Below are 16,395 nucleotides of genomic sequence, written 5' to 3' on the forward strand. Positions count from 1 at the left end.
GGCACCGACTCCCGGATCCGCCTCTGACACCGCCTCGAGCCCGGCATTAACCCCGGTACCGATCCCGACCCCCTGTCCACCCAGGTACCGCCCCGAGCCCGGGACGGGGACTCGGCACCGCAGCGTCATCTCAGGACTGGCTCCGGTACTGGCACCGGCAGCCTTGCACTGCCCCCGGTACCGCACCGGCCTCCCGGGACTGCCGCAGTACCGGCAGCAGCATCCCAGGGCCCACTACCGGTACATCCTTGAGCCTCAGTGTCGACCCTCGGTACCGCAGTGGCATTTCGGGACTGGCCCCTGGCACTGCCCCGACCCCCGGACCCATCCCCAGGGCTGCCCCCGGTACCGTGACCCACCCCCGGTACCAGCACTGCCCCCGTACCGATCCCGCAGCACTGCACCAGCTCCTCGGGACTGACCCAGGTACCAACCCCCCCACTGACCTCCCGGGGCACCCCACAAGGGCACACGGGGGTCCCCAAAAACCCCTGTGTGTGCCCTGTCCCCTCCGAGACGCCCCCACTCCCCTGCAGGTCCGGGGGAACACAACCACATCCCCCATGGGCAGCACTCGGGGGCCAGGCAGGGATTTATTGTCCGGGGGGAGCAGAGGGGACTGGGGGCACTCCGGGGGGCTGGGGACATGGGAGCTGGGTAGGGGTGGGGCACACGGGGACTTGGGGACACGGCTAGTCCTGGGCACCCCCCGGCTCCTGGGGCTGGCCGGGCTCCTGCGTGTCCCCCTCGGCGGGCGGCCGCGTCCTCTTGAAGAAACCCGTCTGCAAGAGGACACGGTGACAGTCGGGCCGTGGGGAACCCCAGGCACCGGCGCAGGGACCGCACAGCATCAGCCACCCCCAGGGATCCCCCTGACACCAGCCCAGCGACCCCATTACATCACCCCTCAGGGACCCCCTGGCACCAGCCTGTGGGGACCCAAAAATGTCACCCGCCTGAGACCCCAGGCGTCACCCCTGCTTCTGTCCCCCCATCCTGTCCCACAGCCCCCACCCCCAGGACTACGCCTCATGTTTCATGATCCCTCCGGTGCCAGTGTGGCCCCACCACCATCGTGGGTGTCACCGGTGTCCCCAGCGCCCCCCTGTGCCCACTCACCTTCCACATGAGCAGGACGAGGAGGGTGAGGAGCAGCAGCCCGGCCAGAACCCCCAGCACCACCCACCACACGGGCACAGCCCCCTCGCCCCCGGGGCTGGCGCGCATCACGAGGGTGTTAGTCTGCAGAGGGACAGGCGGGTGACACCGCTGCCACCACGGCCCGTCCCCATGTCCCCACGCCCACGCCAGCCCTACCTCGGCCTTGCCGGTGGGCAGGACCCGGGGCTGGACGCGGTAGGGCATGGCCGAGGTGTTGAACCACGCTTGCGACTGGATGAGGAACTGCGTCAGGAGGTGCTCCCGCTGGGGACACAGAGAACCCATGGGGACACGTGGGGACACGGCATCAAGGGTGCTGGCAGCTAACAGGTCACGCATGACCCCGCACATGGCATCCCCAGGGTGCTCTCTGGGGACCACCGTGCGGGAGGGGACATGGCAGGGATGCCCTGAGGCCGCAGTGCCACTCTGTCCCGTCTGTCCCCAGGGGGGGACAGTACCTGCTGCAGGGTATCCATCCAGAGCAGGGCGTGGACGCTGACCAGTGCCCGCTGGTCCTTGCCCAGGCTGGGCACGCGGCAGATGATGTCCACACATGTGGCGTTGTCACAGTCCTGAGGGACAGAGAGGCTGTTGGGGGACCCCACCCGGGGGGACATTCTCAGCCCCGCACCCATTGTGGGCTGCAGGTTCCCAGGGTCACCCAAGGGATGGGGTTCTCCACCCTCACTCCCCAGCCCCGCACCCGTGACAGCCCGCAGGTCCCCAGGGTCACCCGCTCACCACACGGACGAGGTTCCCCAGCGCTGCTCCCTGGGGCTGCTCCGCCTCCCGGCGCTCCCGCCGGTGAGTCTCATTGCCGGGCGCTGCGCCCGTCGGACGGGGGATCTCCAGCTGGAAGGAGACGCAGAGGTGACACCCACGTCCCTGACACCCCAGCGCCCGCGGGTGGGCACGGTGCCGCAGCCCCTACCTGGGCGGGGTTCAGGGCGGGGTGCTGGGAGCAGTTCATGCCACCCTCGGTGCCCAGCTCCAGCAGGTAGAGCAGGACGTGGTCGCCCAGCTGGTGGGGGACGGCGAGGCGCAGGGTGACCCCGCTGACGGTGCTGGGACCCTTGTTGTGGAGCTGCGAGAGGACAGTGGGTGACGCCGGGGAGGGAGAGAGGGGACACCCCCAGGCACCCGCGGGCGCAGTGTCCCACCTGGTAGACGTGCTCCACCTTGATGCCGTGGTCCTTCAGCCGCCGGCTGCCCTCCACCCAGTGCCAGCTCGTGGGCAGCACCGTGGTAGCAGGCAGGGAGTTGCTGGTGGGAGAAGGGGTCAGTGTCCCCGTTTGTCCCCCCCGTTATCCCCGTGCCGCCCAGACCCTCACCCTCTCAGCTCCATCTCTGCCTCTGCCTCCACAGGCACTGTCACTGTCACCGACGCGTTGGTGGGGCTGGGGCTGTTCTTGCTGTGGGGACACAGTGAGATGATGGAGGGAAACGAAGTCTGGGGACAGGCTGAGGGCACTGAGTCTCAGGCACCGGTGTCCCAGCAGTGAGTGGGGGACAGGGACAGCAGGGTGTCACCTCCGCAGCTGGAGATGGAAGGTGATGGCGTCCCCCATGTCCTCCAGCCCGGACACGCTCAGCTCCATGTCCACAGTGATCTGGAGGACAGCAGAGGGGAGGGGCAGGTGGGTGACCAGCCCTGATGGGTGACAGGCACAGCAGCGACACTCCACCCCTTACCCGAGCCCCTGCTTTCATGGGGTTGCCCAACTCGCAGAGCACCACGTGCGTCCCGTTCTCCTTCTTGGGGTTGCATCTCAGCTTCTCCTGCCCCTGCGGGGTGGAGACACAGGGAGGGGACACTGGCAGGGGACACGTCATGGACCCCTCCATGCACCAACCAAGGGCAGGGTGTGAGGCCCCACCCCGGACACTGCTGCCACCCATCAGTGGGCACCTCAAAAAAGGTGGCAGCCACCAAGGGCAGGACATGAGCCCCCCATCCCAGGATGCCCCCATGCCCACCATGCACCCCCATGGAGCATTATGGTGACCAAAGACACAATGTGAGTCCCCCGATCTGAGTAACCTCCTATGCTGGACATCCCCTGACACCCATCAGAACTGGGCACCCCCATGGAGGGTGACAGCCACCAAGGGCAGGACATGATCTCCCCACCCCAGTCACCACCAAGAGCAGGATGTGATCCTCCCACCTGTCACCCCTGTCACCCCCCAGCGGGCACCCACCGGGATGGTGCTGCGGGCAGCCTGGTAGTGTGTGCCGGGGGGCAGCAGCACCCTCAGCTCCGCCTCGAAGGCACCTTCACCCGCGTTGGTGGCGTTGGCTCTCAGGGACAGCGTAGCCTCTGCCCCGATCAGCAGGCGCTGGCTGGGGCTGGGGGACCAGGGGACAGGGCTCAGCACCCCGCAGGGACACCAGGCACCCCCTCACCCTCCCAGTGCTCACGTGTCAGCGGCCAGGTGAAGGTCGGGGACGCAGAGGTTGTCATCGCCACAGTCCTCCAGGATGATGTGGGTCTGGGATGGGAACAGGGAAGGACAGGGGGACCCCCATCCAGGGCAAGATGTGGGAGGGGGAGTCACTGGGGACAGCGGGGGACATCCTGGGGAGGGATTGGGCTGGTGGAGGGGCCAGAGGAAACATCCCAGAGGGAAGATTTGGGATAGTGCAGGATAGAGAGGGGACATTCCAGGGAGACACTGGGGATGGGTGAGGGGAGGGAGGTGACATTTCCGAGGGAAGAATGGGGACAGCAGAGGGGACACTGAGGCGGATGATTAGGGACATATCGTGAGACACGACAAGGAGGGAGGAGGGACAGCAGGGGGACATCCTGGGGAGGGATTGGGGATGGCAGAGGGGACAGAGGAGACATTCTCGTTTTGGGAATGGGGATGGGGACAGCGGTGGGGACGGAGGGGACATGCCAGGGAGGGATTGGGGACTGCAGGGTGAGCACAGAGGGCTGGACAGGAGGGACATGCAGGGAGTGGCAAGGGACAGTGGGGAGGCACATTCCAGGGGGAATGGGGGACAGTAGGGGAAGAAGGAGCCACATTCCAGTGGAAACTAGGGACAGTGCAGGGGACAGGGGCAATGTCCCGGGGGGTGTTGGGGACACTGGCACAGGCTGGGGACCCCAGAGCTGAGCACACCCAGGCTGGGGGTACCCCCAGGTGCCCTGACCCAACCATGGGGATGAGCCCACCCCGTGTCACCATGGTGATGTCCGCCCACAGCCATGTCCCCCCTACCTGTGCCTGCACCAGGGTGTCCCCGTAGAGCACCAGCCCCGGGGCCTCCCCGGGCAGCGTCAGGGCCACACTCAGGGGCACCGGGCTCAGCTTGTCCTTGAACTCGGCCTCTTCCTGGGGACACCATTGGCAAAGCACTCTGAAGTGCACTCCGCGCCCACCCCAGGCCAGGGCCGCCACCCACCACTGTCCCCATCCCTGTCACCCACCCTCCTGGGACAGGGGGACACTTAGCCCCAGTCTCTGTCCCCATCCCTGTCCCTATCCTGGCTGGAGATGCCACATCCCCATTCCTGTCCCCCATGCTCCATGGATTGTCCCCACCCTCTGCCGCGCTGTCCCTGTGCCCATACCCGCAGGTAGGCGGTGAGGTTGGTGCACCGAGGTATCCTCGGCGTCACCACCAGCTCGTCCTGCCAGGACGATTGGTGTCCCTGCAGCAGCAGGACCCTCCGCGACAGCCGGGGCTTCAGCCGGTCCAGCTGCAGCTCCACCGCCAGGTCTGGTCAGGAACGGGAGGGTGGCACTGGTGACACCCCCGGCGACACCCCAGGGGTGCCCGTGTGCCCTCCGGGTGACGTTGGCACTCACGGATGCTCTGAGGGATGTGCTGGCCCGTCAGGGTGACACAAAATACCACGTGGAAGCTGCGAGGGGACAACAGCCAGGGGTACTCAGGGATCTGTTCTGTCCCCACGGTGGTGGGGGTGGGTGGTATCCCTGTGGTCCCCAGAGTGGACTCCCCACTGCAGTGTTCCCAGTGCAGTGTTCTCACAGCAGTGTCCCTATAGCAGTGTCCCCTCACCAGCTGACACGGACGCTGGAGTCGGGCAGGACACAGTCCAGGACCTCAGGATTCAGCCCGTCGGGGACACTCAGCTGGGTCTGGGCCACCACCACGGGTAGTCCCCTGCGGCACGGGGACATTGCTGAGGTGCCAGGGCACCCAACAAGGAGCCCCGGGCCACCGCAGGGTCGGGCACTCACTGGTACACGGCCACCTTGGCCGCCCCGTAAGCCCCCACGAGCAGATCTGCGGGGAAAAGCAGCGGGTCGGTGCCGGGGTGGTGACACCGGCGTGGCAGGGCGGTGGCAGGACGGTGTCGCGCCAGGGCTGTACCCGCGTAGCCGTTGCCGTCCAGGTCGGTGGCCCCGCGCAGGGCGAAGCCGAAGGCGGCAGGGCCGGCGAAGGGGCTGTCGAGGCGCTGGGTGGCCACCGGCGCCAGCCCCTCGCTCTGCCCGCGGAAGATGAAGACCTGCCCGCTGCCACTGTCACCGCCCTGCGGGGCACCCACGGCCACGTCTGGGGACAGAAGGGACGTGAGCACCCACCCGGGCCCTTCTGCCTCCGTTTCCCCCAGGCGGTGCCCGAGGGGTGGCACAGCCCCCTCCCCGCCCCGCCGCGGTGTTACCGCCGAAGCCATCCTTGTCCAGGTCCCCGAGGCTGGCGATGGCGGCGGCGAAGCGGCCGTAGGGGTGAGTGCCCGTCAGGGTCTGGGGGGGTCCGGCGAGGCGCTGCTGCCCTCGCCCCAGGTAGAGGTAGAGGCGCCCCAGCTCGCTGCGCTGGCCGTCGGGGCGCCGGACCATGTACAGGGGGGCACCCACCAGCAGGTCGTCCCTCCTGTGCCCGGCGTGGGGTCAGGGTCACGGTCCCCAGGTTTTGGGGCTGGGGGCACCAAGGGGTGTGCCAGGCATGGGGCAGCACCCCTGGGTGTCCCCACGGAGGAGGGGGAGGGGACTGTCCCTGCTCTCACCCGTCCCCATCGACATCGGCCACTGCCACCGTGTGCCCGAAGTAGGAAGCCACCTGGAAAGGGTCCGGGTAGGGGGTAGCACCATGGGGGTGCCAGGGACACCGGGGGCGGGGAATGGGGGAGCAGGTGGGTGCTGGGGGACTAGAATGCTGTGAGGTGGGGGACTAGGATGCTGTGGAGCAGCGGGGGGCTGCGGGGGTGGCACAGGGCGGGGGTACCTGCTCACTGGAGATGCCCCGCAGCCGGCGCAGGGTGTTCCCCGCAGTGAAGATCTCCACCTGCCCAGGGCAGTGTCAGACGCTAGCCGCAGCCCGGGGTGACACACAATGGTGTCCCCTGGTGTCCCCTCGGCCAGGCACCGGGCACCCCCCAGCACTCACCTCACCCCTCGTGTTGCTCTTGTTGGGAACACCCACCACGTACTCTGTGGGGGATGAGAGCCCTGAGTGACCCCATTGGGACATTGAGGGGGGCATGGGGATACCCACGGCACTGGGGTGGGCACAGGGATACCCCTGGTGCGACATGGGGCTCTGAGGTCACAGGGCACTTTGTGCCCTGTCCTGGCGCAGCCTCGCTCCCTCGGGAAGCGAAGCAACTCCGCAGCCCCTCGGTGCCCCAGGCCCATCAACCCCTGTCCCCTGAGCCCCCCAGCCCTACCTTTGGTTTTGGGGTTGCCATCAAACTCGCCTACAGCCACGGAGTACCCTGCAGGGAGAGGGGCACTGGTGACCCCGGGGTGTCCCAGCAGGAGCTGGCAGTGGGGCAGGCTGCCCGTGCCCGCTGCTCACCTCGGTACCCGTCCTCGTCGTCCCCGGGCTCCTGCTCCGTGGGGCGCCCGGGGCTCCCCAGCCACAGCAGGGACGTGCCGACGAAGCGCTTGAGGATCTTGTCCAGCTCCACCGAGTACACGAGCCCTGGGGGACACCGCGGGGGACACCAGCACTGACGAGGCACCCGCTGCCACGCGCCCAGGGCTGCCGGTGCCACTGAGGGTGGCACTCATGGGGTGCCCCATCCCGGGTGCCCTCCTCCCGCCGTGCCCACCCAAAGGGAACACCCCGGGAGCGGCAGCCGGGGTGGCAGCGCCGGCGGGAAGGACTCACCCGAGAAGTAGTAGCCGCCGGGGGCACCCAGCACCAGCGTCCCGTCCTGCGGGAGGAGCTGGCTCAGCACCGCCCCGGGGCACCCTGGCATCCCCCAAGCATCCTCACCCAAGTATCCCCCAGGATGGAATATTCCTCATCCTGCCATATTCCACCATCCTAGGACCTCTCCTTCTCCTAGGACTCTTAGCTCCCACTCCTAGGACTGGAATCCCACTTCTGGAATTCCCACTCCAGCATCCCCCACTCCAACATCCCCCACCGTACACCCGGGTACCATCCCGGCCACACCCACTGCATCTCTGGCAGCACGCCGTGGATATCCTGGAGGGCACCCCAGCCACGCCGCCCCCCGACCCCTCCAAGGTAACCTCCAAGTCCCCCGAGTCCCCCGAGCCCCGTAAGGCCTCTCTCACCGGGGTGACAGTGGCGCTGAAGCCGATCTCGCAGTAGCGCTTGTCGTGTGCTGCGGGCACAGGGCAGGGTCAGACCGAGGCGGGGTTGGGGGCAAACCCCCGCCCCCCGGGCTTCCCTCACCGTAGTAGGTCTGGCGGTAGGTGCTGGCCATGAGCTGGTCACGGCAGGGCGAGTACCACGCCACGCGCTGCTGCCCCGGGCTCCGCACGAAGCAGGTGCCCGTCGGGGTGCGGAACGCTTCGTGCTCCCACTCCAGCGCGTTCCAGTGCTGCAGCGGGGCACAGACCTGGGCATGGCGATGGGACAGGCTGGGTGCCCACCCCGCCGCCACCCAAGGCTGCCCAAATTCCCCCCGAATGCACCCACCACCAGTTTGCCGTCCCAGCTGGTGACGGACGCTCCCAGCCACTGATGCGACTTGTAGGTGTGGAGCTCCAAGGTGCCCCGGCTCTCGCTCTCGTCCCCTGGGGGAGCGGGAGAGGGGGAATGTGCCGGGCTGGCACTTCCCCCGCGCCCACCCCCCGCCGCACAGCGCCCACGCACCCGCAGTGTCGATGGGGAGGGGGTGGCAGGGGGTCCTGTCGGGGGGCCAGGAGCAGAGGAAGACGGCGCCGGGCTGAGCCACGCCGGGCTGGGAGGTGTTGGCACGGGGGGCTCCCACCGCCACGCTGGGCCTGGGGGGGCAGAGCGGGTGTCAGCGTCAGGGGGCGGGTGCCGTACCCGACCCCGACACCCCGGTGCCTCCCTACCTTCCCTCGTTCATGTGGAAATCCAGGGCGAAGCCGAAATAGCTGCCGGGGGGTCCCTCATAGATAGTGGGGGGGTCCTGGAGAAGCCCCAGGGTGAGGGGCAAGCGCAGCCCCCCGAAAAGCAGCAGCAGCTGCAGCAGCCCCATCGTCGCCCTAAAATGTGGCCACAGCCCCGGCACAGCCCGTCCCGGGGTGTCCGTGGCTTATCTCGGGGGACGCAGCTGGGGTCGGGGCCAGCAGGAATGGGGAATACAGGAAAGGCGGCCCCATAGGCACATCCGCTCGTGCAGGGAGCTAGAGAGGTGCGGGGCGGACGGATGTGGTCGGAGCAGGGCGGGGGACATGAGGTGGCAGTGGCACCGGGAGACAGAGTGACGGGCGGGGGACATGAGGTGGCAGTGACACCGGGAGAGAGTGACGGGCGGGAGGACACAGAGCAGCCTCAGCACACCACCCGCCGGGGCCGGACGCAGCCCGCCGCGGGGTGCCAGGCTCGGGGTGCCTATTTCGGGGTGGCTATCTCGGGGTGCAGGCAGTCCCTACCAGCGGAAATGTGGCGAGGATGGGGGAGGACAGCAGGGCACGGGGCCCTGCCATCGCTCCCGGTGTCCCCTCCGCAGCCGGATGGGGCTGACAGCACTGAGCCCACCGGCACTGGGCATCACCGCCACACTGTGTCCCCTTCCCCAGGGGAGGGACACCCCAAAACCCCGCCAAGGCAGAGGGGGGGGCCGGCAGCATCAGCGCTGTGCAGGAAAATGGCCCTGGCGAGGCACCGGAGCAGGGTGGGGACAGCCCAAAGCCGAGCGAGCAAGGCGTGTCCTTGTCCCCGTGGAAGAGCCGCTGCCCCGCACCCAAGCCAGGCCTGCGGCAGCCGCGGGGACTCAGCCCTGCCCGGACAGCGGCGTCAGCCCCCGAACTCACCCGCAGAATTATTTTAAACTGTGTTAATTAGGGACCCTCAGGCTGCCCGGGCACTCCAGGGTCTCCTCATGCCCACCCAGAGCCGGTGGTCGGGAGAGGCCCCGGAGCTCCTCCCTGGGAGCCCAACCCGTGCAAAACGGGGCTTTCGTTCTCTCCATCTCTGAAGCTGCCGGTGGAAGGACAGGGGAGCCGGAGGTGCTTGGAGGGCACAGGGGGTCCCCGCGGAGCACAACGGCACCTCGGCCCCTGACGGGGGGACACAGCCCCGGAGCCGGGTCTGCTCCAGCCCTTCGGAGCAGCTGGAGCCTCTTGGCTGCCCTGGAGCAGCTGCGGTTGGAAGAGAGTGGGATTTGCCTAAAGCCCTGGCAGAGCTCCGAGGGGTCGGAAGGGTTTAGCTGAGCCCGGATCAGCTCCGTGCCCCGGGAGAGGAGGACATCGGACTCAAGGGCAGCTGCTCCTCCTCGGGAGGTCTCGTCCCCGGCTGGCAGCAGCATCTGAACCCAGCTGGAGCTCACACCAGACCCCCTCAGGGCAATTGTAATTCTTTTTTCTGTCCAATCGCTTAATTTCCTGTGTCTTTCAGCACACCCGCACCATCACTCAGCAGCCGCCCCCTCCCAGGGCCACCCGGCGGACAGCCACGGAACGGGAGATGGCACCCTGGACCCCCACCCTGCTGGTGGGCAGGGGTTTGGATTTCTTTCTTTAACCAAACCAGAGCCTTTGGTGAGGAGAGGCTGGTGCTCCACACAGCGGCTCCACACCACCACACACACATCTTTTTTTTTCCACAAATCATTGGTTTATTAGAAAGGTTTTTTCCCTCATTTTACAGCATATATATATATTTATATATATCTTATGTGACAAAGTTAAATACAGTCTGTTTATGCTCGTTAAGTAATGACAGGTTAATTATTTTTAGCGCTATCCTGAAGTCCAAAAACAATCCCTGCCCACAGCGTGATGGGGCCAGGACATGGATGGGCCCTATGAAGCTCAGCTCTGACAGTAACACTGAATTGTTCGGTATTTACAGGAAATTGAGTCCCTTTTTCGTGACTGTTGTCACTCTGACCTGCTCCAATTTCTCATTTACACAGTGGGTGAGGGAGCTCGGGGGGTTTTGATCCTTTGACTCTGCCTGGTCTCGTGCTGCACTCCTGGATGGGACAGGGAAGAGGGTGAGGATGGGGACAGGGACAAGGATGTCACATCCCCCCACTGCTCTGAAATGCCCCAACAGCTGTGACCCCTGCGGTGCCCTGTGAGTGGCGACAGCGGCAGCTCATCCCTTGCACTGCGGTGGGGAAGCTCCTGCTGGCAATGTCACCTGCAGCCAGGGCAACAGGGAAATAAATCTCCTCTGAAGTAAGTTGGGGTGACCCTGGGGGTGGGATGGGAACAGTCCCAAGGCTCCTCCTGCACCAGCAGGCCCCATATCACTGTGTCCAAAGGGTGGGGAAAAACAAAGGAAAAAGGAAAAAGAAGGGCCATGGATTAGGGAGCACCCCGAATTCCTGCCGCTCCCCAGGCTGCTCCAGTGCCCATTCCTATGGCAGGGAAGAGCACAGCATTACCTGCCAGAGTCACTGCTACCCCCACACCCCTCACCTTGCCCAAGTATCACCTGTTGGTTTTTTTTTCTTCTGCAAAATTCTAGATTAAGGTTTTTTTGTTTTTACATTTTATAGTACATAAAAACTTCAAAAATACATGAGCTTGATAAAATATACATGCTTAGTTGTTCTGCATCTAGCTGAAACTATAAATTGAACCTTTACAAGTGTCTTGGGTCACCTACAGCAAACATATTTACACAGAAGCCACCAGAACAAGTACCACTAAGAACTGGCTGTAAAAAATATTATTGCGATATACTACAAATGTAACCTTTGATAGGAGCTACAAAAAGCAGCATCTTTGTTTACAGAGTTCAGTGCAATTCTTTACATTAAAAAAAAAACCAAAAAAAAACCAATCCTATAAATTAATAAGGAAACCATCAGTGTTACAGAGGAAAGAACACGCTTTATATCCCAGCCACGCTCCCCTGTCCTCTGTATTGCTTCAATTCCTAACAGGATTTTCCTTCTCTCTCCCGTCCCAGTGCCTCTTTCCCAACACCACAGAAGATGGAATTCAGAGTGATTCCCCCTTTCAGGAGAAGAGTGGTCAAAGCCCAGACTGGAATTCCAACCCCCAGCCCGAGAACCAGGTGTGGTCCTGGCGTGGGAGAACGCGGATGCAGGATGGAGAAGTATGGGAGCTCTGGGCACACACAGAGCGCCTCCTCCTCTTTACACTAAGATCTTACTTCCACCTTTGCTGCTCACACCAAGAAAAACCCATGTGTGCAGTGATAAGAGCCAAGGAACCTCCTGCAATGCCCAAAACCTGAGGCCTCCAGCCCCCTGCTGGGATCCACAGCCGACAGCTCCCGATGTTCCATCACCAATTACAAGCCAGATTCAATCATGCTGACTATTTTAATTAGATGACCTCATTAAAAGGATTTTTAGAGAACCTATTAGTGTGTATGAAACCTCATTTATCATATACAAGGCGGCAGAAGGAAGATGACCAAGTGTAAGAATCCAGGGGGAAAAAAGGCCTTTCCAAGTGTCTCGCTGTTCTACAGGTGAAATGGTTCTTCTGGAGCGGTGCTGCTGTGTGCACGGAGGTGTCGGAGCGAGACATCCCTGGGAGTGGATACAGCCAACAGCCCAGCCCTCGAGCCTCCGGATTTTCTTTGGCTGCTCAAGAGTGAAAGGAAATGCTCAGGCCTCACCTGCCCACTGGCTCGACTCCAACCCCTTCCCAAAACGCCAAATCTTCCTCCGAGGTTCCTTCATTTTGTCCTTCATGTGCCATGGCTGGGTGGATGCTGCAAGTCCTGTCCTGAGAAAATGGGGTGCAGCAGGGGGTGGAGGTGCAGGGCTGTGGCAGCAGCGGCGGCGGCGGGCCTGGGGGCCAGGAGGGTCGGATAGAGAGCGTGAGGGACTGGGTGGAAGGTGAAGGGACCCGGGTGGATGGCGGATGCTGGAATGATGTGGATGGGGTGGCTGGCGAGGAACGTGGCAGGGTGCCCCGGAATAATCGAGTGGGTCAGGTGGGACAGGGAAATGGGCGTCAGGTGCGGCTGGGGGATGTGGTGGACCTGAGCGAGGGGCTGTGGGTGCGGGTGGGGGTGGATGCCGATGGCGGCAGCGGCAGCGGCGGCGTGGTGCTGCAGGATGGCGTGCTGCACCGTCGTGATGGACGTGGCTGACGCCGCCGCCGGCTGCTGGATGTGGATGGGCTGGAGAGCGGGAGCGGCTGGAGCCAGGGCGGCCGAGGCGGGGAAGGCCTTGACCTGCTTGGCCAGCAGCTGCTGCTGGATGTGCTGCTGGGCGGCCTGCTGCAGCTTGCTGTACTTCTCCATCTCCTCAGGGGTGAAGGTGATGGGCTGGCTCTCCAGCGGGGCTAGGGAGGAATCTTCTCCCCCCTCCCGATCCCCTTCCATGCTCGGCTCCCCGCTCTGAGGCACATAGCCAGGAAAGTGCTCGACATCTGGAACTAAGGGCATCATACTGGTTTCCACTGGGACCGGCTGGTTGCCCCCATCCATAGGCTCCAGCCTGTCGCCATCGCTCGGATCCGAGAGGAAGTTGTGTGGCATGACAAGATCTCCAGAGCCAAAGCACTCAGGGAGTGCCGGTGTGTCCAGGGGAAGGGATGGCATCTCCACGGCAGCTTCATCACGTTTCTGCTCATCCAGAGGTTTGTCCTGGATTACCATCACCACATCCTCCAGGAGAGACTGGCCGGCCAGCTGACCCTCCTCCATGCCTTGGGAACCATCCTCAGCATCCGACAGCTCCTGCTCCTCACCCCTCTCCAAGCCAGACTCCTCGTATCTTTTGGAGTTCGGTTTCCGAATGGTTGGTAGCTTCCCAATTAAGGGGAGAACCGGTTTGTTGCCTAAGGAAGGAGGAAGTTTGGGGCCGAAGTAGCCCTGGGGAGGATCTTTGAGCTTTATGCCCACCTTGTTTGCACCTGACAACATCTCATCAGTGATGCAGGGCTTCTTCTCAACCTTCCTGGACTGGACCTTTTCCAGGAGCAGCTTTGCAGTGACAGAGTTCCTCTCCTCAGGACTGCAGTCCCCTTCTGAGGCCCGCCCCGTGCCAGAGCCACTGCTGTTCTGGGAGAGGGAGCCAGATCCTTTCAGATCCTCTCCTTTGCCATCCTCTTTCTTCAGCAGCGACCCTTCACCTCGGCCTGTCCGGAAATAGTGAGGAGATTGGGAGCGATAGATCTTGGACCTGATGAAGTCCCTTCTGCCAGACCTTCGCTCCTCAGGGCTCTCGTGGCCCCGCGAGCCCTTCCGTGACAGGGACCTCTGTGAGTGGCTGCGGGTGCTGCGGCTGCGGTCCCGGCTGTAGCTGCGGCTGCGCTTCCAGCTCCGGCCCGTCACACTGCGGCTCCTCCTCTTGCTCCGGCTGCGGCTGCAGCTGCTGCTGTGGCTCCTGCCACGGCTCCTTGATCTTGACCTGCCTCGAGGGTGGGTTCGGCTCCTGCTCCGACTCCTGGACCTGCTCCTGCTTGAGCTGTAGTCATCTTCCGACGAGGAGTATTTGCGTCGCTTTGAGCGGTGGTTGGAGCTGTTGTAGTCGGAGTCATCCTCCGAGTCCTGGGAACGCTTGGAGTGGCAGCGGGAGCGGTCGCTGTAGTCGCTGTAGCTGTCGTCAGAGTAGCTCCTGCGGCGGCTGTAGCGGCTGTGCTCCGAGGACGCGTCCGAGCTGCTGGAGTAGGACCTGTGCGAGGAGTGCCTGCGGCCCGAGCGGGAGCGGCTGCGCGAGTGTTCGCTGCCAGAGTCGTAGTCGTCGCTGTACTGCGATGGGGACTTCTGCCGGCAGTGCTTGCTGGGGGAGCCCTCATCACTGTCGTAGTCACCGCTGCTCTGCCGGCTCCGGCGGCCGCTCCGGGCCTGGGACAGAGCCGGGCAGCGCCTTCTTGCCCCAGGCACCTGCGGCAGCTCAGCCTTGTGTTTTTTGCTGCTGTGCTCTTGGCAGGAGTTACCCCCATCCTCTTTTTTACTGCTGCTTCCCTCCTCGGCAGACAGGGATTTCCTCTGGGACTCCTGGGAGCATCGCTTTTTCTTCTGGAAATGGCTGCAGTCTTCGGACAGTTCAGGTTTCAGTGCCCGGTCTGACTCTGTCGAAAGGGAGGATTTACCTTTTTTGTGTCTGTGCCTTTTCCGTTTCTTGGGTTTCTCTTCCCCCAGCTCAGATTTCCGAGCCTTCTCTTCGGCTTCCTCCTTGTGTTTGCGTTTGTGTCTGCTGGACTTTTTGTGCTTCTTTTTCTTTTTGTGTTTATGAGATCTCCCAGATTTACTTTTCCCCATGATGCTCTTACTGCTGTCCTCCCCCTCTCCCTTACTGACGCCGCCAGACTCCTGCTTGCTCTGGGATTTGTTTTCCATTTTTTGAGCAGAACTGTTCCCTGCACTTTCAGCCTCCTTGGCTTTGCTCACCTCATCAGGTTCTGCGCTCTGAGTGTTGTCCTTACAAAGTCCCCCTGGATCCTTGGATTTCTCTGCCCCTTTCCCTTTTGCATCCTTGTTCCGGGAGAGCTTGAAGTCGAAGTACAGGGGGTTGCAGCTGTAGGAAACCGAGGGCTCAGCTTTGGTGAAGATGAGCAGCTCTGAAGGCCACTGCAGTGTCGTGCTCTCGTCCTTACTCAGGACAGGGAAAAAAGGTCCTGTGGGGTGCTTTGGTCCCTCAGAGCCATCTCTGCAGCCTGAGGCAGGTGGAGCAGCTTCCTTAGCAGTGTCTGGCTCAGGGGGGTTGCTCTCTGGAAGGTGTTTGCTCTCCTGTGTATTTTCATTCTCCGGGATGTCTTTTCGCTCTGTTTTGCCCTGCTGAGCTGCACTTTCAGTAGTACTCTGCTCCTTCTGCTGCCCTGTGCTCTCAGCAGCCTTCTCCGTGTGCTTGCTGGGTTTGGGTTTGGGGGAACTCCCCTTTTTCACTTCGTGCGTGTTTTTTTTGTTCGTATTTTCAGCTTCCGTTTGCTCAGTAGCCTTCATGAAAAGCAGGAATTGAAAGTTGGGCTTTACTTTACAGTGGGCTGGGGGGATGTAGTGGTAATATTCTGGTTCCACAGCTGTTGGTCCATCTTCTCGCCTCATCTTCTTCAGTTTGGATAAAGTGGTGGCCAGAGCTCCACTGTCCTTGTCATGCTGGTCATCGTCTTCTGCCTTGCCATCAGAATTATTGGTGCCTTCACCCTCCCCAGATTTCTGCAGGCTGCCGGCCTCTGAGGACCCCCTCTCATCACCTTTTGCCCCATCTGCAGAACTGGACTCCTCCGCGTGGTCCTTGAAAACAGAAGCAATGGTCTCTAGCTTCACCGGGGTCTTCTTGGCAAAGGAAAAGGACACCCCAATCTTCTGCAGTGGAGTTCCCAGAGAGCTCTTAATGCCAAAGCTGATGGCCTGTGCCCCCTGGGCAGGCATCTGGCCTGGCACCCCAGTTCCACCGGTGTTCAGGAAGCCTCTGTCTGTGGTCATCTCTGTGGCCTGGCCAGAACTTGTCTGGACGAAGGAGCCGCTGTTGGCTGCAGAATCATCGTCATCTCCACCCTCCTCATCCACAGCCACCGTGGTGGTTCTGAACATGGGCCCACTGCCAGGAGCACTGTGGAACAGGGGAGAGAGAGAACACAGCTGACTGCTGTCCCTGTCCCTCTGCAGGAGGATCCATCCCTCAGCTTAGACAGTCTTAAACAGTTCAAGGGCTCTTGCAGCCAGACACACGCATTAAAACATCTTTATACAGCCACTTGAAGTTTTTAATAATATTAAATAACTGAAGAAAATGTATTGCTGGATCAAGCAATTTGAGGATGATCACTTCAGTGAATTCACTCCTACCAAAACCACAGCATGGGCCCCAAATGCCAGTGTGAAGACCCTAAAACCTGTGCAGTATCCCAGAGCAGGAATGCCAGCACAGCCCAGGGCTGCAGCCCTCTGGGCTCCAGGGGTGCTAGGGACCACCCAAACTC

The 16,395-nt window shown here is 62.7% G+C and overlaps 2 protein-coding genes and 1 long non-coding RNA gene across 14 annotated transcripts in view; 1 reads left to right on the plus strand and 2 right to left on the minus strand.

Annotated features, from left to right (window-relative positions):
- Positions 1–574: 574 nt before the first annotated feature.
- ITGA2B (integrin subunit alpha 2b) lies at positions 575–8,567 on the minus strand. Of its 4 annotated transcripts, XM_085040098.1 has the most exons (30): positions 8,422–8,567; positions 8,216–8,346; positions 8,039–8,136; positions 7,793–7,958; positions 7,672–7,721; positions 7,256–7,301; positions 6,941–7,066; positions 6,810–6,857; positions 6,530–6,573; positions 6,368–6,427; positions 6,150–6,202; positions 5,808–6,016; positions 5,516–5,698; positions 5,383–5,428; positions 5,201–5,305; positions 4,987–5,042; positions 4,749–4,897; positions 4,396–4,509; positions 3,587–3,657; positions 3,367–3,514; positions 2,857–2,949; positions 2,695–2,774; positions 2,496–2,576; positions 2,325–2,427; positions 2,096–2,248; positions 1,906–2,016; positions 1,623–1,736; positions 1,318–1,425; positions 1,120–1,242; positions 575–782 (listed from the first exon to the last, which is right to left on the minus strand). In XM_085040098.1, exons 1-30 carry the CDS (start codon positions 8,565–8,567, stop codon positions 693–695), a joined length of 3,105 nt encoding a protein of 1,034 aa, XP_084896224.1. In that variant the 3' UTR covers positions 575–692. The 4 variants fall into 4 exon arrangements, with proteins under 4 accessions (XP_084896224.1, XP_084896220.1, XP_084896221.1 ...); XM_085040094.1 differs by having other exon boundaries at positions 7,793–8,346; XM_085040095.1 differs by lacking the exon at positions 7,256–7,301 and having other exon boundaries at positions 7,672–8,136.
- Positions 8,568–8,724: 157 nt separating this feature from the next.
- Positions 8,725–10,958, plus strand: LOC146426407 (uncharacterized). The gene is made up of 2 exons (XR_014846184.1): positions 8,725–8,813; positions 8,857–10,958. It is a non-coding gene; the product is annotated as an uncharacterized LOC146426407 (long non-coding RNA).
- An 862-nt stretch (positions 10,959–11,820) lies between these two features.
- The window catches only part of GPATCH8 (G-patch domain containing 8), a 54,358-nt gene continuing 49,783 nt past the window's right edge, over positions 11,821–16,395 (minus strand). For all 9 annotated transcript variants that reach the window (XM_085040085.1, XM_085040086.1, XM_085040087.1 and 6 more), the window contains one exon: positions 11,821–16,025. In XM_085040085.1, coding sequence (XP_084896211.1) covers positions 12,209–16,025 — 3,817 coding nt within the window. In that variant the 3' untranslated portion in view covers positions 11,821–12,208. The remainder of the gene's footprint in view (positions 16,026–16,395) is intronic.

Source organism: Lichenostomus cassidix, chromosome 27, assembly GCF_008360975.1.
Source record: "Lichenostomus cassidix isolate B80296 chromosome 27, HeHo_3.0, whole genome shotgun sequence".
Taxonomy (NCBI): domain Eukaryota; kingdom Metazoa; phylum Chordata; class Aves; order Passeriformes; family Meliphagidae; genus Lichenostomus; species Lichenostomus cassidix.